At 39.0% G+C, this 22065-nt stretch overlaps 1 protein-coding gene across 8 annotated transcripts in view; it reads right to left on the bottom strand.

The window, feature by feature from the left end:
* The window catches only part of GREB1L (GREB1 like retinoic acid receptor coactivator), a 131847-nt gene that overhangs the window by 50896 nt on the left and 58886 nt on the right, over positions 1-22065 (bottom strand). For 5 of the 8 annotated variants that reach the window (XM_059859026.1, XM_059859016.1, XM_059859035.1 and 2 more), the window contains 3 exons: positions 9366-9537; positions 8898-9095; positions 1736-1912 (listed from right to left, as the gene is read on the bottom strand). In XM_059859026.1, the coding sequence (XP_059715009.1) occupies positions 1736-1912; positions 8898-9095; positions 9366-9534 (544 nt within the window). In that variant the 5' untranslated portion in view covers positions 9535-9537. The remainder of the gene's footprint in view (positions 1-1735; positions 1913-8897; positions 9096-9365; positions 9538-22065) is intronic. The other 3 variants (XM_059859045.1, XM_059859063.1, XM_059859072.1) reach the window with 1 other exon arrangement.

The following is a 22065-nucleotide window of genomic DNA, read 5'->3' as shown; positions in this document are numbered from 1 at the left end:
TCAAAAATGATTTATAAAACTGCTAGCAGATTAATACCTAGTGGAAATGCTTTATTTCTGTTTGTTTGGGGTTTTTTTTCCAATTACTAATCAGTTCGAGATCTGTAAGAGAATAAATTTTTCATTCTTGCTACTATTGTTATTTTCCACAATGACAAACACCTTGGAGGATGCTGGTTCCTACCCTCACCTGTCAGCCAAAATGACAGGTTTATGACAAAGATATTCAGTGTTTTTGACAAAATGCCTTATCCATAAAAATCTTAATAATTAGGCCATTGTCTTTAGCCTTACTATGCCTCATTATCAGCTTCGATGAGGATGCCAAGATGCAAATTTCTTCATCCTGTTTTTCCTGGGACTGAATCATTCTTTCTTTACTCCCTTGCAGCCCACAGGATCCACTGGTGCAGCTACATCTACAGTTTTCAGAAAGAGTAACTAGGGTCTCTCAGAGCTGCTGAGTCTTTGCTCTCAGGTGCCAGTGACAGAAGCCTTGAGGCACTTCAGTACCTCAGCAATGCCAGAGGTGTGAGTCACCAGGCTCCTTAACAAATGGGACCAGAGATGATGGATGGATACAAAGCTGGGATGGTGGGAGAGGCTTACCAACAAAGACAAGCAGTACCACATTTAATCAGGTTTAAACACCATCTGCCTATCAGTTCTTATTGGTCAACTCCTGACACTACCCTGCTTAGCAGGGGAGAAGCTCCTCTGAATCCTGAAGTGTACCCTGTTATCCCAAATCCCCAGTCATACCAGTGAGGGCACATCACACCACAGCCTCTATCTAACTCAGGCCAGGGGCACTTCTGCCTTAGGCCCAAAGGTTTGCTGTGTATGGATTTATCAAATGGATTTACTGGAGATGTAACGTTAAAGCACAAAACAAAGCCGTTTCCAATAGTTACACAAAATATTGGTGGTCTGCACCAGATTTGAGCAATGCAGTTAAATCAGGGTATTTATCCTTTGCTGTAATTTCTTTCCTGTTGAAAGGTCTTTCTGAACATATCCTAGGCAGAACAATGACTGGAGGGAGAAATGAAAGAGTAAATTCAAAACAGACTAAAGAATCCAAAATACATTAAATCACTTCTCCTAGCTTGTTAAAATGTGTACCAGTTGTGACCCAGGCAGGAAATCTAGGTGTACATAGGCCTGTCTTCAATTACCAAGAGGCATTGCTGTACTAAAGTTTTAAACTTCATAAATGTAGCATATTATGACATAATTGGGAAAGGTAGGGCGGGGTGTCCCTACGTATTGGTTTTTGGGAAACAAACTGCTCCCAGAACTCCTACTGAGAACAATGATCCTGGTGAAGCCAAGGGCAGAAATCAACCCTTAATTAAAAAAAAAAAAATAAATTTATATAGTTCATTTTCAGTACTTGCATGAGCATATTTCTTCTTAAATTAAAATGCTGTAAGCTCCAGCTGAGATAAAGAGAATATGGATAGCCCACATTTAGAATGCCAGGGCTGCAAATGACTTCTGCCTACACAGAAATCTGGGAGATTCAATTGTGATTAATGGTGGAATCAGGGACTTGTTTTAAAATGGGCTTTTAAGGCAGGTTCATCTACAGATTTGATTTAATGAAGTCAGTCCTCTCCTCAACATATATCTAATAAAAGGTTATTAGCTGAAATGACATTATATAATTTTCAACTGGCTTTTTTTTTTTCTCTGAATTATTATGACAGAAAGGGAAAAAAATATCTCTTACCTAAAAGTGCATTTTTTCCATGATCATCTGGCAAAAACCTCTTGTCAACAGCGCAGACTAGAATGTGCTCAGGAAGGTTGGGAGATTTGGCTCCCACTAGCAGGAAGCCTGCTGGGATATCAATTTGCTCCATGCACAGAGACACTAACCGTAAATCCTTGCCTGCTTGACAAAAACCTACAAAACAAAGCAAAACAAATGATAACTCTTCAGAACAATTCATTTAATTCTCTTTGTTTTATCAGTAGCAAAAGCAAATGGGCTTCACAACTTGACGCTGTAACTGGAATTTTCATATATCCTTTTTAAGGGAAATAGAGGAAATTGAGATAGCATCTCACCAGAACCACTAGCTCAGAGTTTCAGAGGTAATAGATAACATTATTTTAAATATACATATTTAAACACATACAGGCACAAAAGAAATTTAAGTGTCCAAACATTAGACATCAAATGGCTCCAAAACACAATTTTTCAAAAACAATCAAAATAAGAGGATAAGCTTGTGATTTAATAACAGAAAACAGCTCTAAAAACCTGCCAATGATTATTTTTTCTTTGCCAAACTTTAATTTACAGTTTTTTCAAGAGAAACTATTTTGGTTTAGTTGCTTGTAGAAGGCTAGCACTGATACATAAACACCATTAAGTAATACAAAAGAATGATAAAAATTGATGATGGAAGTTATATAGTGGCTACTAAAAATCATTTTATTACATTAAAATAACTAAAAACTAATTTTTAAATTCTCTAAAACATTTTAGAAATTCCAGCAAATAAATAATTCACTAGTTTTAATCATGTGAATCATGTTTTTGCTACGTCTCCAGTTGAGTCTCTTGAAGTCTCAGTGGACTGCAGGACTTTCAAGTCCCCAGTTAAGTCTTTTCCCCACTCAAATACACATATGGCCACAAAATAAGGATATAACGTTGACTCTTGGGCTTCTAATCAGTGTAGAGCTAAAGCAGCAGAAGTAGGCAGAAATGGGGACCCGAGAGAGTTTCTGCTGCTCAAGGCCCTGCAGTGAGCAGGCAGCAGACTGGGTCACACAAAAGGCATAGCAAGGCAACACACAGCAGTGTTCAGGCTAAATAAACAATAAATAAAGAAAATCACAATCAAAATAAGCGAGATTACTGTTAAATTTGAAATTACTGCAATAGCTATTAATACCTATTTCTTACACTTAATTTAAAATATTATTCATGTAAATATTATTCATTGTCACAGAAATTTTAAGGAAGGAAAAGAATATCCTGGAGAAAGATCATGTGGTAACACAATGTGATCACAGCTTAACCAAAAGCCACCCCAGCCATTATTGATACCTATGTCTGTGCTCTAAGCTCCTGAGCCAAAACCTGCAGCAACTTCAGCAAAAATTATGGAAGTTAACGGGTTTTGGTTTTATCTCAGAACTGTAGCAGGCACAGAGCATGTGCAAAGTGGAATGCACAGGATCAGCTTGCATTAATTTCTTCACAAGCAGCAGCTTGCTGAAATCAGGGTCCAATACAGGTTCAGTCTTGTGCCTACACTCAAAATCTGCTGAACCAGTTCTTGGCTGAATGGTTTCTTCACTTCTTCAATCAGCTCAGCTCCAGCAGCAGCTCGTGGAAAGCTGGCTTGGATTCACCCTCACACACACCTTTTTCCAGGCAATGAAGTGAAATGGAGCACCTGAAGTTTTCATGTATGAATCAGTGGATTTTATCAATAACTTACCAATAAAAACTTACATAAGTTTTAGGAGAGAAGTATTAAATCTGCATATTTAAAGCACAATTAGTTCTTTTCTGATTAGGTGCCATTTGATTTTAATCTGTTAAATTCTTCTTAAGGCAGGTTCTCTAAAAACATATTGATCATAGTCAAATAGAAAGCCAGGTACCAGGCTTTCAGGTATTATTCACACTTTTCGATGTAATTTAGAAAGAAACAGTCTCAGATAAACCCAGGAAAAAAGTCCCTTCCATTCAAAATAAAAATTGGTTATTCAAATGTTTATGTCACTTGGGTATTAAATCCAGAGTTTTCAAAACTGACCTTCAATATTTAGACATTCAGTGAAATCTGAGTAGTTGACATGCTTAGAAAATACCACTTTACATCTAGATTTCAAGCAGAAAAATTGCCCACTGCTGACAATGTGGGCAAACAGGAAATCTGTAGATAAGGATTATGAAACAGCAAGTGCAGTAAGATTTCAACACAGGTTTAAACCCATGCTTTACACAATTAGCTTCTAGCCCAGTCTCTACCTAAAAATGTTCCAGAAATGCCCAGAAGCACAAATGGTGCCCAACGGGAGAAGGGTTTTGAAGGAATTGCTGGCAGTAGCAATGCTAGCACAAGCAAGGTTGTCTGTGTGGTTAAGTGTCAACACAGACTTGCTCTCTGAAGGAGCACACAACACTGAGAAGGGTGACCATCACATGAGAAGCTTTGAGCCCCTTGGGGTGCTTGAGGGTTTTGCTGTCCCAGTGAAGTGAAGCAGCGCTCCGCGACATCCCAGGTGAAAGAAAAGACTAAGCTTTATCTGGGCTACGAGCAAACAACTTCAGCTACACTTTGAGCAGCTGCCTGTCACCATTCTGCATCAGTCCCCAAGGGAGAAGCTACAGGAGAGTCCAAAGAAAAAACATCCTAACAAGTTTACAAGCACAATTCAGTAACAGCCTGCTATTATGGGAAGAGCAGCCTCTTAGCTGAGAGGCTGTAGATCTGAATATTTCCCACCATTTAGGATACGTGGGACTGGACTATAGAAATGCTGCATCCCACCTAATCTGCAAGCACTACCTACAATTCATCCCCAGTATCATCTCTTACTCAGCCAGTGCTCCCAGAGCCCTTGCACGCTCCCCCCCTTCTCCCTCCTTTCACAATCTCCTTTGGCATCCTCCTCTGCTTTGGCTGGCGACATCTCTGGATCAGAGAGGTATGCATGTGCAGACTGGCTGGCCAGCACATGCCTCTGTGATGTTCAGCCTGTGAGACAGCTATAATTACGTTGCTGCCCCAGGGGACTTAAGTTTGGGGACACCGATGTCATTCAAACAGCTTCTGAACTTCACAAATCTTGCTGAAATTCACTACCTTTATAATTCACTACCAGAAATGACAGAATGCAGCCACCAGCTCAAAGCTCATAGGTGACTGCCAAAACCTCATTTTCTGAGGTGGTGAGATAATAAACAGGGCTGACACCAAATGGTTTCCTCTGGCTCCTCTTCTGAGAGGGAAAGGGATCCCGATGGGTGGGCAGGGAGAGAGGTAGCACAGACAGAGCCTCCATGAACTTTCCTCTTGCTCATTGAACAGCTGCCACAGGAGAAGCAGGGAGGGCTGCAGAGCCTGGCCAGGAGCAGCCGGGACTTATTTCCACCAGGAGATATGAAGAGGATGCAAATGTGCTCCTGTGCAGTAAAAGGTTTGAATTTTCCTTCAAAGACATGCAGATGGTATACTTCAAGAGCCCTTCATTATCCTTCTTTCCCTTGACTTTTAGGCCTGAAAAGCACTCTTTTAAGTTTCTGCTGCTTTTTGAAACTGAATGAGGAAATTCCACCCAAAACCATTGATTTGGAGACAAGTAACTGTGGGGAGATGAAGGGGAGATTAACCCTCTCCCTGTTACATTGTCTTTTTCTAACTAGCAAGCACCACAGAGACCCCAACCTTATTTTCTTTTCTGTTTTGCATGATTTTTGCATTGGTAATTAATTATCTGTTAGAAATAATAATTTCCACATTAGGAAAGACAAGGCATAATGTCTAAGTACTAGATGAACTTGTGCTGTCAAGGTCTAAGACTTAGGACATTTAAAAGCTATTAATTTGTAACTGTACTGGCACCTACATTTCTATGTCAAACAGCAGTAAAACATTTCCTCTAAAGAAGGAAGAATGGTACTTTAATTTACTTGTGTACTTTTTATGAAAATCTAAGTACAAAGAGAAGAAAACACGAGTCAGTAAACCAAACCAACTTCTTTTTGTGAAATCCTTAATCAACATGTAACTGCTGAACTACTGAAAAAAACCCCAACAAAACAAACAACATGTTCTCACAGGATCTCAGCTTTGTTTCAAATAAGGAACAGGCACTTATATTTCAATTAAAGATTTGCAAATACCAAGAGCAGTCACCAAAAAAATAAAATATTAACAGTTTTTACAGACATCTGCATTTCTCTGCATTAGTTTTTGCTTCGGAGAAGCACATTTGCATTCTCCAACATAATTTCATTTAAAGTGACCCAGTCCCATCTTCCTGAAAATGTATCCCCAGAGCTTTCAACGACTCCAAGTCCTAGAATCTTCTTAAAAATGAAACCTGTATCTGTCTTCCCTTTCCCCGCTGTAAGAAGAGGCAGTTTCCATGTGGGGCACCAGCCCCTTGTTGCACGGTAATAATTGTGATATTTGCATAAGGAATTAGCTTCCAGGAATTACATATGAATTAGGGGTCACTGTCACTCGCTATTGTAACCTCACAGTAACTGATCAGGTGTTAAGTACCTGCTTACCTAATTGCTTCTGAAACTACCTTGGCCTTTCTTTAAGCATCAGGTAAATTGAGGATTTGCTAACAAAAGAAAGGTGATACTATTGTGTTTCCCACAGCTTGCATAGAATGTTATTCCACAAATTAGAAGCAGCCACTTTTAAAGCTACAGCAAGCAAGTGGTTCAGAACAGCTTCTTGATAATGCAAGAATTTTGTTGCCTATTTGAGATACTCATATGAAAAGAAATAAATTATTTTTCTTGAAACCCTATTTTCATGGAAATTTTAGTTAAAAAAATTTGTGTTGAGCAGGAAAAAAATAAAAGCAAACCCCCAAAGCCCCTGAAGATAAGTGAATTACTTTCATGACTAACTGCAAGGTTCAGTGGCAAATACAGCTGGTGTTTCCAATGGGCTAAGAAGAGAGCTAAGACATCTAATACTAGCTGAGAAAGAATCTCCTACAAACTCACTTGTGAGGCATTTCGTTTTTTTTAGTTGACAACTAAAGGCATTAAGATCTACTTTCTGCACCCACATGACTGACAAATGTATCTGAATAAAAGAACAAGTCACCACAGAAAATAATATGATGGTTATGGCACATATCCTGAATTCAGGAAAAAGCCCAAATAGCTTAAAGGGAAAAAGATTTCTTCCCACGTGATCCTAAAGGTGGGAAACAAGTTTTACAGCAAGCAGAGTTATGAACTGCAGGTTCTAGTACCAATATTTTGCTCTTGGATAAGCAATTGAATACAGGCTTAGTTTAAAGTATCCAAATACAGTGAGTTCAAATGGTCTATTTAGTATTGTTTAACATCTCCATAATGTTATTTACCTTTGCAATTAAATAAGTAAGATAAGGGATGCAAACAATGGCAGTGATCCTGTCTTACATCTCTGGAAGGCATACTCATGAGATGAAAGATGAGCTATCAGATTAATATCTTGTTGAGATATGGTCTGCAGTGTGAATGTTTGGGAACTAGGGCATTTTAAGCAATTATGTAAAACTGTCCTAACAGATCACCAGAAGTATTTGGAAAAAAAAAATCTGTTTTCCATTCCTTTTCCAGACACAAAAACACTACTCTCTTAAATCGGCTCCTTGAGAACATTTAAAGGTAAAGCAGATTTTGTAAACTCAGAATGGTAAACTTAAAAATGAGTAATGAACGACCCTAAAATTCTGCAGATGTAGCACACAAAACTTTCTTCTAGAGTGCTTTGATCATAAAAACATTATAGATAAAAATCAAACCACAAAGCTGCCCCTGAAAGGTCAATCCCAGGACATACTAAGAAGTTTAATATTACATACATATAATATGTGAAGTGAAAAAGGCACTGCTCCTGCTTTCCACGGGAGATTTTGCAGACTTTATTGATACTTGTCCTCAACTGAAAACACTTTCCTAGGAATACATCGATTTATACTTTCTCCTTCCCTTCTCCTTCAAATTTACAAGCCTTCAAAGAACAGAAAACCACACTTCTGTGTGAATAACGAATTCTCCCAACAATATTCCCCATCTTTTCACAGTAGCCAGCCAGCCCTTCTGTTCTTTGTGCTACAGGGAACGGGCAGTGTGCTGTTAGAGGGTAAACATGCTCATGTGAGCTGCATTTGGAAGTGGAAAAGGAAAAGATGACAACATAAGCCACTAATGCCCGCCCCCAAGAAATGTCAAAGAATTACCAGACGTTGGTCCTTACTTCTATCACTTCATATAACCAGATACTTCAGTAAGGTGCAAAACCATTTCAAAATTACAGCTTTTGATGAACTGTGCACAAGGAATTCCATGATTCAGGAGGATATTGAATAAAATGTCAAAAAGGGCATTTGGACCTGGTGGGAACAGTTCTTGTTTTCAGGTGTCTGAAGTCAGCAGGGAGATGTTTTAACGAGAAGCACATCTAATAACTATGAGTAGATCTTTTTTTGAGGAAGTTAAACCTTCAGAATAGAACAATTTTGGGGTAAGATGAACCAATCACATCAATTTGTCTTAGGCCAAGTAGGTACATGCATAATTACCTGGTTCTTTCTTTCACACATTTAAACCCAAACAAATATAGTATGGTAACAACTTTGCTCATCTTGAGCAACAACAAATCAGGACAGCTCAGGGTAAGGAAGCAATGGCCTGCAGGCACATGGGGAAGACAAAACAGCCGAGCTCCCACTACCAACCTTCTTATCACCTCAGCAGCAGAAAGTACACTAAGTGTCCTCCCAATTTTCTTTCCCTTCTTTCTACCCATGGAAGCAACTAAATCCACCTTTGCCAATGTTTCCGAGAATCATTTAGGGATAGATTGAGAACCAGCCATACTGATGCCAACTCCCAGACAACCTCTTTGAGGACAGTGAATCAATGAAAACCAGAGACAAAAAAAGGGGCTTTCAGAAAGTAATGACATGCCACAGCCAGGCCTCTGCACTGCTTTCAAAGGGTACACTAAACTTTATATTCTCAAACAAGTCCTTCTCACCCGTATTTTTTCAGATCTATGGCTTTGACTATAAAATGTATTTTCAGACTTTCTAGCTAAAGAATTTGTAACTGCAGAGAGTGCACATTAGCATTAGAATCATACAGTGGTGAAGATCATACAGTAAAACAAAAGGATACCAACCATCAGTAGTGCAAGACCCTTCTGGGGCAGGTTTTTGCGAGTATGGGATTGGTGGACTACTTGAATCTGACATGTCTTCATCCTCCTCTTCATCTTCCATTTCATTAACAGTTGTGTTGGTAGAAAAGTCCAGGTTTCCATTTTGTGAATAGCGATGTACTAACTCTTTATCCAACTCCTCTACCTTTGGCTTCACGTCTGAAGAATAAAAATAGAAAAAATAATAAAATACAGTAAAATTAAAAATAACCTAGAAAATTAAACTTTTCAACAGTATCTCCTTTAATATAACATTTATCTCCTTTTAAAATAATCAGCATGCCATTCTTTCCCCTTTATGATGCCCAAGATTCAGATTTTGTCACACAATTAACTGCTGTGAAGTTTCTGCTTTTTTTTTTTTTTTTTTTCTTATGAAACACACCCCACCCTTTTCACGCACAGAAAAACAACTGAAACGTGCCATACTTTCTTGGTTACCTTCCGGCAGGAAAGGAGGCTGGTCAGGATCCAGGTACAGCTGGGAGAAGATCGGCCGTGGGACAACGCTGCTGCATCGCAGAGAAGCTTCTATGGAGTTATGAAGGGCTTCTTCGAAACGGGCAGATTTTAGTTGCCCTGCATATGAATTCCCCATGATCTAAAAACACAAAGGGAACAGCTGATGAGGGGATGGGAATGCCCATGCACAGAGAATTTACAAATGAAGACAGAGATCTGACTATCACGCATGACAGTGATCAAAAGTTAGCAAGAAAATATGCTGCGCAAACAACATCTCCAACTAGCACGTTCGTGTTTCTCTCTCTGTCGGGCAGACTGCATCCTTCTGTTCCACTAAGCTTTTAGCACATCCCCAACACACTGCTCTGTGTCTTCTGAGTACATGGCCTCTCAACGGCCTCAAGAACCTGCCTGGTATAAAAAATTAATGGGGGATAGATAAAATCATCTATTATTATTATTATTTGGGGTTTTTTAGGATATTCAGGGTAGAATACAGAAGGGTACATAACAAAAAAAAATTTTAAAAATCAAGTTGGGCTTCATCAGTTTTTGCCAAAGAGTGTGTTTACATGATTTTTCACTTGTCAGTATGCCATTATTTAGAAAAAAACTTTACACAAAGACATCCAATAACTTGAATTTTTGCTCTTGCTCCTATTAACTGAAATTACGTGGAAGGTCAGTTTCTTTGTCTTTTCAGAATCTCTTCACCTCCTGCCTTCAATGCAATACTGCGATTTACATGTAGTCTGACCTATCAAAGGATCCAGTTATAATAAAATATATACATAAAAAAGAGAGACATAAATAACTTCTAAACCACATGCAGCAAATGCAGTGAAATGCCTTTATTTGAAATTATGCTTTAAACTCCTAGAGTGATAACAATAATTTAAATATCTGCTTTAACAATTAATATTTCTGTTTATATTCATGATGAACTTAGGAACTTAATTAAGTACTCAAGCACAAACAGACCTGTAGACCACTTCTTCTCCTTGGATGGCATCCCACAGCCCAAAGACTGGTATATTTGAGCACCCAGCACTGGGATACAGACACTCAATTTAAACACTTAGTAACAGGGTGGCCATGGAAGGTTTTAAAATGAGCTAAGGGAGACTCACTGAAATATGAAATTTTCCACTTTGCTAGATCATTATATCAAATGACATTTGTTCCAAAGAAACAGCAGTCTAAAATTTTCCAATATTCAGAACACAAGACTGAACTTTCAGAGAAATTTATTTCAACAGAAACAAGTTTTCCCCAGTTAAACCAACAGGCACAAAAGTACAAAACCTTATAACATTATCTTTGCTCTTCTCCTCACTAGATATCACCTAGCCCTACAAACAGGAAGAGACCTTGGCCAAGAAGATAAATTGGTATTTTGAAAACCTACAGTTCCACTCCTGCTTTATCACCGGGTTGCTCAAGGTCCCCAGGGCCACCTGTAAAAGGGCAATAACCATGACAGCCACCTCCAGCAGCCTTTGAGGTCTGCTGGTGTAGACAAATATCTAAGAGCTAATTATTACTACACCACTGGATACACAGGTGTGAAACAAATCAAATTATTCACCTCTAACCTGGGAGAGAGGGTCAGTTCCCTGTTCAGAGTCTTTATGCAGCTTTGGGAAAGTAATTCCTCATCTCTGATTTAGACTGGCTTTAAATAAATTGGCAACTGCACTTCTCCACCCCAACCAGAGACAATACCAGACAATAAAAAAACATTTCTTAGCCTGACACATTCTGCTATTTCAGCAGTGAAATACCTAAGATAAGTAGATTCTCTTTTCCCTTCTCTGTGTTTTCATTAGATTTGGAAACAGTAGGGACTGTGTACAACCACACAACTACAAAGTGTGTTAGGGATAAAACTACACTGAAGCAGTATTAAGGCTGCAGTAGCCTAAAGCCTGTCAGGTGTCTTTGAAAAAAAGAATTAATGGAACTCAGCTAAGTGACTGATACACTTATTTTTCTGAAATCAGTGATGATACTTCCATGAATATAAGTGAAATCATGACAGACTTTTCTTCAATTTCATGCAATAAAATTTAATTTCTCTGCCATTTATGTCAGTTATGATGTGCTTAAGGTAAGATTTCAGGAATGTATTCAAATTAAGACTTTAGTTAAAACACCATAATGAAAATTAATCAACCTTCATGAATCAGAAAATTTGCAATTCCCACAGCACAACATCTGCCTGAAGTCCATTCATTCTCCATGTTTTCTACAAACTACCTATTGTATAAAATCAATGACAACTATTTTAATTTTGATGGGAAGCTATTAATAAAGGACAGCACACACACAGCAAAAATGCTGGCAACTTGATTTGCTTCCCTGGCATCTATACAAGGAGACTTGCCTGTGGATGGAGACTGCCACAGACTTACCAGAGAAATAGCTCATGTTTAATGTTAGCAGAGGATGTTTCTAGCCTGCCAAGAGAAAACAAGATTGCTGGTGGAAATGCCAAGTAAAGAAAAGCTCAGGAAGCACAGCTTGTGTGCGTTCTGGTCCCTGCAGCGTGGGAGCAGAGCAGGAGGAAGGCGTGCCAGGGATGCAGGGATGTCCCCAGCCAGATGGGGCAGGCAGAGGTGTCGGGGCAGAGTGGCTGCGGGTCCTGCTGGGCTGCTGCGGCTGATGAAGCTGTGACTCCTGGAGAACAGCACGGGACAGCTGATTTCCTAACACTGCCTGAGGCCATTAGGGCAGCTGGGCCTCATTTGGAGCTCAATAGAGCTGGGGAGGAGAGAGGAGGTGGCAAGACCCTCCAGCAGTGAGCTACTGCCTGGGTCAGGCTGTGCTTGATCCAGCCTCCCCAAAAGCCAGGAGCACCCATTCAAGGGAGTAACTCCTTAGTGTGTCTGCACTTAGTTCTAGCCCTAAATGCCCGGTGCAATTAGGAAATGGTTAATTTTCCTCCTCACAGTGTAAATGGGAGCACACCTCAGCAGCAGCAGAGGAGACAGGAGAACGTGCTTTAAATGGACTCCGGTGTGCTGAGGGGGCTTGAGGAGGCAGCAGAGTCTGAGGAAAAATAAATTGATGGAATTGAAAGGGAGGCAAAAAAAAAAAAAAAAAAAAAAAACAACCAAACCAAACCAAAGATAATTTCTCTTATTGAGCTATGTATCTGCCATATCTGCATTTAAATATGACCAAAGCAAATGATTTAACATAACTAAATTAATGTTCATTGTTTAAAAAGTTACCCAAATAATATGTCTATCCAACATTCATATATGAGGTCATTTGGTAAAAATAAAACAAACCAACCCCTCTTGCTTTCTGTAGTGAAATTAAGACAAGGTTTTCTTAAAATTCTGCCCATCTGATGCATCAGTGAGCTCGGGAGGATGTGGGAAAGACATTCCATTGTTGAGTTCACCTGAGCCGATCTGACACAGTGACTGGAAAACAGAGCTGGACTTGACTCAGGAGCTCCTCCCTGATCTCACAAACCTGTTTTTTGCTGCCAACTCTGGCACATCAGGGCTCACCCTTGTGTCCACTGTTCTATGCCCAGCAACATGGCATGGAACTCTGCTGGAACCCACCTGCGGGCACTGAGAGGCTTCCAGTGGGCAGGAGTTTTGGTGAGAGGGTAAATAATCATTTCCATATCTACCTGCACACTAACTGTAGTTAGCACAGAGCTGGTTAGATTCCCAGCAATGAGCAATCTGCACATCTCTAATTCAGTATTCCAGCCCTCAACTTTCATTTTACCTGCACCATTGGTAGGATACCAGTGTAATTCTTAAGTTGCCTGCTTCTCTTGGCAACCTTTTGAGGTCTACAGAATGTAGACCTCAAACTGTAACTACAGAATGTTAGTATGTGCAAAGTGTATGTGTGTTTAGCTGCTACACTTTTTCCTTCCCCACCACTCCACCAAGGAAGGAGGCCCAATTTGGCAACACTCCTTCTAAGGCTTCCCCTCTATCTCAACAACTTTCCCACTGTACACAGATGAATTTTATTTAATTTCCTTAAAACTTACTATGGGGATTAGAAGACATTATCAGAATTGAATAATTTCAAAATTAAATCTGAAAGAAAACATGAAATAATTGGGGAATTTCCTAAAATTTAGATCACCCCCACCTCCAGGCTCTATCACTCTCAGTGTTCTTCTCTGAAAAGATTCAGATACTAAAGCACCACCCAGCACATCTCCATTGCTGCTGTGCTTCTTCAAAGCAAATTTCCTAAACCCACTTCAAGTCTCCTGTGCAGTGGCCCATCACTGAACTAGAGGATTAACCATGACATTTGCTGGAGTGAGAGCTGCATTAAAACAGAGCTGGAAGGCAGCCCTCACATTTCCATCTGTCTCCTTACAAAGACTCATGAACAAGGCAATTGTGAAATTCCTCTAACCTGACCACAGGTAAAGAAGGATTATTGTTATAGCTTTAAATAAAACAATTAATATGGGCATTCATTGTGGAAAGCAAAACTATAATTACCACGAGCTTCTATCAAAGCAGACCAAAATGGAAATAACAAAAGCAAAATTTCAAAGAGAATTGATTTTAACACTGCATCACTTCGCTGTGTGGTGAAGGACTCAGGGAAATTCTAATCACTCTTTCAAAGCCAAAAGCTGAACTTACAAAAAGACCTTGTCAATTCAAGCCCTGTCAATCTTGTTCTATGTGGTCACCCAGGTTTCAAAAGATCTGTGCAGAAACATCACATGGGATGCTTGAGAAAAACCAGAGCCCAGGTCCAGCAGTGTGTAAGTACAGTAACCACTACCCACTTTTAGACAGAAAAATGTATGCTTCTTTTAATGTAAAGAAGCATAGGTGGCTATGCTTCTTTACATTAAAAAAAACAAAACACCAACAAACAAACAAACAAAAACCCGACCAAAAAAAAAAAAAAAAAAGTCACTCTGAAAAGTGGATCATGACTCAATAACTCTTGGGAGCCAGAACTGCACATTGAGTTGAAGGCTCTGCTAGTAAAAATATAATCAGATCATTCAGTACACCAGATACCACATATTTGGCCTCCAGGTGGGTCATGACCTCAGAGACTTTAAAGGAGAGGAACCGAACGGGAGGATGAGGGAGGGGGTGAGTGTTGTTGTTATGGCTTAAAGCAATTTCACAATTACCTGATAGCGAATGATGAATCTGATGCAAACACCCTCCATTAAGTCAGCTCTATCAAGTCCTTACTTTGTGTTTAACCTAATAATGTAATTGTGTTCTCCAAAACACATAATCTGGCTTCTGATCTGGCCTACCCCACAGAGAAGTTTCTCTTCAAAGGAAAAGAAAGCAAGTTCCTCCACAAAGGCATTGCCAGGCCCAGCACAGCTTCTGTATCTCAAAAGGTTATCTCAGGCAAAGAGAGACCAGGCATCTATTTGTGCTGCAGAAAAACTGAACTGGTTGTTTCAGGTACAGCTAGTGTTTTTGATTGTTTACATCATTCTTAGTCATGTTCTGAGAGTATTATTTTTTCCCATTAGAGCATCACTAGGATGTACCCTGAACATGCATACAGCAGAAAGAATGTCAGGTAATAATGACAATAACAAATATATACACTCACTAAAAGAGCAGACTTCAAAGTCAGAAGTCTCTGTACAGCATTGACTGTAGCATTCAGCGAGGAAGATTTATGTGTGACTCAAAACAAGGTTGTAAGGTGGAGTAGAAGCCTTAATTCATAACCACTGTAAGATCCCTTTTTTTCCCTCCTCACAGTCTTTTCAAGGCTTTGAGATTCTCACCCTGTTTTGTCTTCATTAGGGATATTCAAACTCAGCTGTAAAAGAGCTTACAATCTTATGTAGCAAGTGACAGATAAATAACTCATTCACAATGTCTTTCAAGAGAAATGAATTAGTAGTTTGGATTTACCCTCTTTCCAGTGCAGTTTCCTCTCATCTTTATTTTTAATTTTATTTTTAAGAAAATATTGTTTGCATCCAATACCATTTAGAGTCTCATCATTCAGCCTAGTGTTGCCACTACTGTGCAAAAGTAATGGGAAGGATCAAGAACACATATTTTTTCCTGACAAGGTTCTTTCTCTTATTGCTCAATTAATGGTATCTGTACTTGGAGTATTGCATCAGATTATCTGGGATTTGGACAATTCCTTGCACAGAGACAGAAAAATGCATATACTTCACAGCCAAATGCAGGATGGTGGAAGAGGGCAGCTGTTTCCCCACAACATCAAACAGAAAGCAAATTGCAAGTGGTCTTAATATGGAGACTACTATGCCCTTACTGCTCCATCCCTTCCACCCCAAGACTATTCCTGCAGCCCTCAGGAACAGCTCACAAAACAATAAACGTACTAAAGGTAAAATTAACACCTGGATGCAGGATGGTGCTACTAAGTTGAACTTACATGAATGAACTTCAAATCACCCTCAAGTGATTTAAAGCAAAAATTAGGTCTGAATTGCAGCTTTAGAAATTCCATGACCTGGGAGTTTTCAGCTTCACAGGATAAACCAGCAGTGATGTGACACTGAGGCTGGCAAAGGAAAAGCATCAAAAAATAGCCACTGAAACACCATCTCATCTCTTTTACCTCAAGTTTGAAATGTTTCTTTAGTTCTTTTTAACAGTGTTATCCACTGAGCTGTGCACACAAAGAGCAGTTTACAACCACGATCAAACACAGAGTATACTGAGAGGCACAATGGTACAGAAGTCACTGCAAGCTGAGCTCAAGTCAAGTTTTACAAAATAGCACTGGCTTTACTTTTCTCCAGGTTATGGCTCCCACTCAGGAAAAAAAATGCTGCATTCTAGATAGGTTAAAAATCTTATAACACAGTGAGAGAAAAACTAGTGCAGCCAGTGCACCAACACATTCCTCTAGTGAGGACTGAGGTGATTTAAGATTAAGCATGTCCCAAGCTTCATTTGATGCCATTCCCTAAAAAACAGATGTAATAAGCAGATGAAGGAAAACATATAAAAGCTTTCAGGAGTTAATTATGTGGATTTAGCCTGCTCTGACTGCAAAGCTTTTGGAGTCCTTTCAAATGGTTATGAAATGAGCAGATAAGTTACTGTGGAGGTTTTGTAGGGTTTTCTAAATAAATTAGTAGAAGACGGAGCAAATCCTTTTATGCTGCAGGGACCTTTCACAGTATACATAGGAAAAGGAACATTACTATGCACCCTTAACAAAAGGGATACACTTCTCTTTCAAAAGAAAAACCTTCAGGTGGGAAAAAAAGGGTTATCAACATACAAACATCGCTTTTGATTTTGAAATTTAGGTTAAAAGACTTCATTATTTTAAAAGGAGCATATGCTCACACAGTCATGGCAGGGATGGCAGGAATAAATTACCAAGGAGAACTTTTGAAAACCTCAGCCTGCTTCCTTAAAACATGCATGCTCATACATAGCTTTCCCCACTTAAGTTTTCTGTCCTAAATCAACAGGACTATTAACCACATTATCAATGCCACTGCAATACAACCAAATCAGCAATGATGCTTAATCCTAGCTATAGGATCAAGGCATATTTTTGCAGTGCAATTTTGATTTTGCAATTAGTAGCAGACATGAAGTACATGTATTTACTCTTCTAACAACCTGGTGTGTTCACAGGCAGTCAGGCAGTTAAGTTTGAATCAGCTCCATGCCCAGCAAGATCATGGAGCAGATCCTCCTGGAAACTCTGCTAAAGCACATGGAAAATAAGGAGGTGACTGGTGACAGCCAACACAGCTTCACTGAGGACAAACTGTGCCTGAAAATTTGGTAATCTTGTCCAATGGGGTGAGAGTGGTGGGAAGGGATCCCATGCTGAGGGATGTCACAGGCTTGAGAAGCGGTCACATGAAAACTTGATGAAGGTCCTGCACATGGCTTGGGACAACCCCAGGCCTAAATACCCCAGGCTGGATGGGGAATGGATTGAGAGCAGCCCTGAGGAGAAGGACTTGGGGGAGTTGGTTGACAAGAAGAGCAACACGACCCAGCCACGTGCACCTGCAGCCCCAAAGGCCAACCACATCCTGCTCTGTCAAAAGCAGCGTGGCCAGCAGGCCAAGGGAGGGGATTCTGCCCCTCTGCTCTGCTCTGGTGAGACCCCATCTGCAGTGCTGCATCCAGCTCTGGGGTCTCCATCATACTGAGAATGATGTAAACCTGCTGAAGCAGGTCCAGAGGAGGGCCATGAATATGATTAGAGGGCTGGAGCATCTCTTCTGTGAGAAGAGGCTGTAAGAGTTGAGGCTGTTCAGCCTGGAGAAGAAGCTGCTCCAGGCAGACCTCCAGTGCCTAGGAGAAAGCTGGAGAGGGACTTCTGACAAGGGCAAGAAGTGTTAGAACAAGGGGAAATGGCTTTAAGCTGAAAGAATATAGATTTACAGTAAGTATTAGGAAGAAATTCTTCACTGTGAGGGTGGTGAGGCTCTGGGGTTGGAACTAGATGGTCTTGAAGGTCCCTTCCAACTCAACCCATTCTATGATTCTATGAATTCATTTAGCTACCACTCTTAATAACACAGCAGATAAAATTAATATAGTATGAAAGCAATTAACATAATAAAATAAGTACAAATTTGTTCTTCAAATAATGTATTCAAAATCAGTAACTGCTCCGAAAGCCAATATATTTTAATTGAACCTTGTTATTTTTATATACTTTTCACATACATAAGTGTTTAGTCATTCACTAGCAACATATATTCTGTTAATACACAGATCTTATTTTAAGTTATTAGCTAACAACTATATTTAGTAATTACCAATTAAAACAAATTATTCAGAAGCATCAGAGATATAAAATCTATTTATGTAGTTTACAAAAATCTATGAAGTAAATTATATTCTCAGATGCACCCATTAATTTAAAGCTTTGTTTCTGATTATGATTTAATGTTCATTTCAAGAGAACACTGCCTAATATTCCACTATTTAAAAAAAAATTCCATAACTGGGAAGCTCAGTGAATGTTCTTTCTAAATAAACACAAGTCTGTGCTTGTCAACAATTTTAATGCTGGCAATTATCACTAATTGCTGACTTTAATGAATTAAATTTTTGTTTGGGGTTTTTTTTACAGTTGCTTCTATCCTGAGAAATTGAAAGGCAAAGTCACCAATGTTTCAAAAGAGCCATGTCATGCCATAAAAAGAAGCAATCACAATGGCATCTCAGCTGGCATTGCTTGTGAAAATGAGAGGAATGATCATCTATTAAGCACTTTAGGACTGGGCACCTGGAAGCTGAGCACTTCACCTACAACCCCAGGCATACTTCGAATGCCTTATCAATCGAGTTTGAGGACCAGCTCTTCAACACAACTGGACTAACAAAGACCCCCATATGAAGCTAATGATATTGAAGTAATTTCCATGCACTGAGGTTGCTCAGCTTGTTTGTGTTTCATTTTTTCCCTGCAAGTTGTCTCTACACCAACTCTCCTGATCTGCTTTCAGAACTCAGTGCTCTACATATCCACCTGCCTGTGGCTGCCTTCACTAGGACTATGGAGTAGAACTGTGCATTATGGCATAGCATACATTTAGGTATTATATATTTATGTATGTCAATTATTGTAAATCCTTAGGCCACTGGGCTGCAAAATATTAAGTTTTAAACATCACAGCTTATGCTAATTATTTATTGTAGGCAGAAGGTATCATTTGTGTAGGAACTTATGCTTGACATTTTTAAAGACTGCTCACCAAGATGACACTACTTGATAGGAAACAGCAAAAAAAAAAATCCCTATTAAGATACAGAAGATAGAAGCTAAAATGTAATCCATTTTGACACATCTCAACATCAGATTGCACAGCATTAAAAAAAAAAGCTTAATAAACATATTTTAGATATGTATATCTACAATAAAAGTGGTTTTCCCCATCATCTTTTCTTTCCTTTTTTTTTTTCAGTTTTCTCACGTGAAAGTGCTGCTAAATAAGAGAGGAAAAGATATATTTTACTGCCAAGCAATATAAACAAATCTCTATTCATTTCACAGAGACATTAGTGGTTCTGAAAGTTTTCAGTTCTCAAAACACATACAAACTGACACTAATAAAAATAAAACTTTCTGAATAATAGCCATAATGGTAATAACAGATTACATTGGCTCTTAAAACCTTCCAAACAAAGATGACCCAATTCTTCACAAATGCCCACTTAATACTTTCTTTTTCCATCATATTCATCTTATCTGATCCATGTTCTGGTTTCTGACAGCTGCAACAGGCTAAAAATAAAGCTCTGGAGTAAAACTTTGTTGACTTCAACCTTTCCTTTGCTGCAAGTAAACTTTTTTCCCCCATGAAGTTGGCAGAGCTGGAGATGTACCATGGCACTTCTTCAAATATGCAACTTGAAAGTAATGTCAGGGTTACCAATAAAATAAAAGTCTCTGGAGCCAGAACGTGTCTCTGACTCTGTATAAAGGGTAACACCCTGCATCCAAGTGACTCACACACGGCATTTCCCCCTTCTTCACTTGTAAAGTGCAAAATTCTGCCAAAAGCACCATCAAGTTTTGTTCCTCTCCCTCTTCAGATAGATTATTGAAAGAATCCCTAACACAGATTTCTAGATTTAAAAATAAAATTTAATCGAGACGAAATAAAGTCAGCCTTAAGTAATTAAAGTAGACTTTACTAATGCACTTGGATAGAAGGTTAGGTAAGCTGTTGGTTCCTCACATCCTGCAAAAAAGGACTGTTTTTCTCTCTAGAGCCCAGTTTGAAAACAGGCAAGCCTGAACAAGAGTTCTCCTGGGTTTTACAAGGCTTAGTCATCCCTAAAAAGGAACCAGCAAAGGTGGAAATGAGCCCCTCTTCTTTAGCAGAGGCTTGTGTCAATGTTTGTCAAGTTCCCTCAGAGCATGTACCTGCACAGCTCTTCCAAAAGTACTATTTTCAAATAAGTCAAAATGATCATGCTTCTGCTCTTTTGGACTCAAAATATGTCTTAGAACGGAACAAACAAGATTTTTCTTATCTGAACCTCCCATGCAGTCACGAGATAGAGAGGCACATCTAACATTTCTGCAGAGACAAGAAAAGACCAACACAGCAAAGCCAGCTGCTTTCACGGCCATTTCTGTGCAGAAAACAATGCTCTGAACAGACAAGAAAACCCTCTAGAGGTCAAAACCGTAACAATCAGCTTAAATCCACAAATAATGTGGATGTTGAAAAATATCATTCAGACACTTTTTTTCAACATCCCTGCTGGTGGGAAACTGTGTCCAAAGTTCTCATAGATAATTTTAGTGGAAATGAACTTCCAAGTGCAGAGTGCTTTGCAGAGTTCTTCCTCTTCCACAACATGTGTTTGTCATGTGTCAAAGCTGACTCTACTTTCTCCCTCCCCAGAATGCCACAAATTCTTCTCTAAAATAAACAAAGTTCAGTCCAGGATCTCCAAAATTACCAGAGGCAACCCTGTTTGAGATCAAAGATGCACATCACTGTTGGGTCCATCTGAAATATCCCAGATTTTAGTTAGGATGAAATTTGCAAGAAACAGGCAATCAACAGAACAACACTTTTACACCATATCCAGGCATATGGCTAAAAAAGAAGAGTTTTGACATTCAAGCTACCTTTTCTAGATACTTAGTAATCTCAGAAGTTGTTTGTGGGATAAATATCCACAAATGACATTTATACAATGCCATTAGGAAAAAAACCCACCTTTATCTTTACTCAAAACAGAAATCCAAAAATTCAAATCGCATACTATTAACACTAATTATGAGAAGGAAATAATTTTCTATTTCTAATGCTTATATTGTTCTGTAATGCAACTCATCAATCACTACGATAATTTTTTTTGGGGGGAGGGGAGGGGCGGCTATGTCATACGTGAAAAAAATTGTAGTAAAATATTTGACTTGTTGGAGGCATTAGATATGCTTCTGTACTTTTCTCCCCAAAATCTTAATGATGTTTACAGGTTGGACTTAATTTACATGCCACATAAGCATGCTAGCACAGGCAATCTTGATTCCCAAAGCTGCTGTTATGGTTTAATGAGCCAGCCAACACAGAATATTCAGAGGTTCTACACATTCTTGATAGCATGCATATAAAATTTCCAGTAAATCCTGACACTCAAGAAACTAATACTTAAAATATTTTTCTGTGACTGTTGCCACAGTAGAATATAAATGCTATCCATAAAATTTTCACTGTGGGCTAAAATCTGCTTTAAAAAATTTTTAAAAACCCAAACCCCTGCTAAATAAACAGTTTATAAACACAGAACAATTTTCTCCAGTAGATGAGAAAAAAACATATCATAACACATCTAAACCTATTTTATGTACTCTGAGTAGTTAAATTCTGAAGTTACAAATAAAAATAAGCATTACAGCTCAAATATGTAGTCTTCTAAGCAGTTTAATTATTCAGATATAGCACTTAATTCCACATAGATATATATGTAAAATGTGATAGTCATTGTCTGTAGGGATAAAGCTGAAAATACTCTCAGACCTCTCATTGAATTCCTACAGCAGAAGCCAGAACAATCTCATTGATAAATAAATCACTTAATCCTTTCTTCATTTACCATCACCCAATTGCAAAAGCATGAAGCTGAAGCCTAGAAAGTCAAAGCTAAAGCCTGACCTTCCATCTCTATCCTCTCTGGCTGCT

This window comes from Haemorhous mexicanus, chromosome 1 (assembly GCF_027477595.1).
Source record: "Haemorhous mexicanus isolate bHaeMex1 chromosome 1, bHaeMex1.pri, whole genome shotgun sequence".
NCBI lineage: Eukaryota > Metazoa > Chordata > Aves > Passeriformes > Fringillidae > Haemorhous > Haemorhous mexicanus.
Note: the sequence above shows the minus strand (reverse complement) of the source record. Positions and strands in the feature narration are given on the sequence as shown.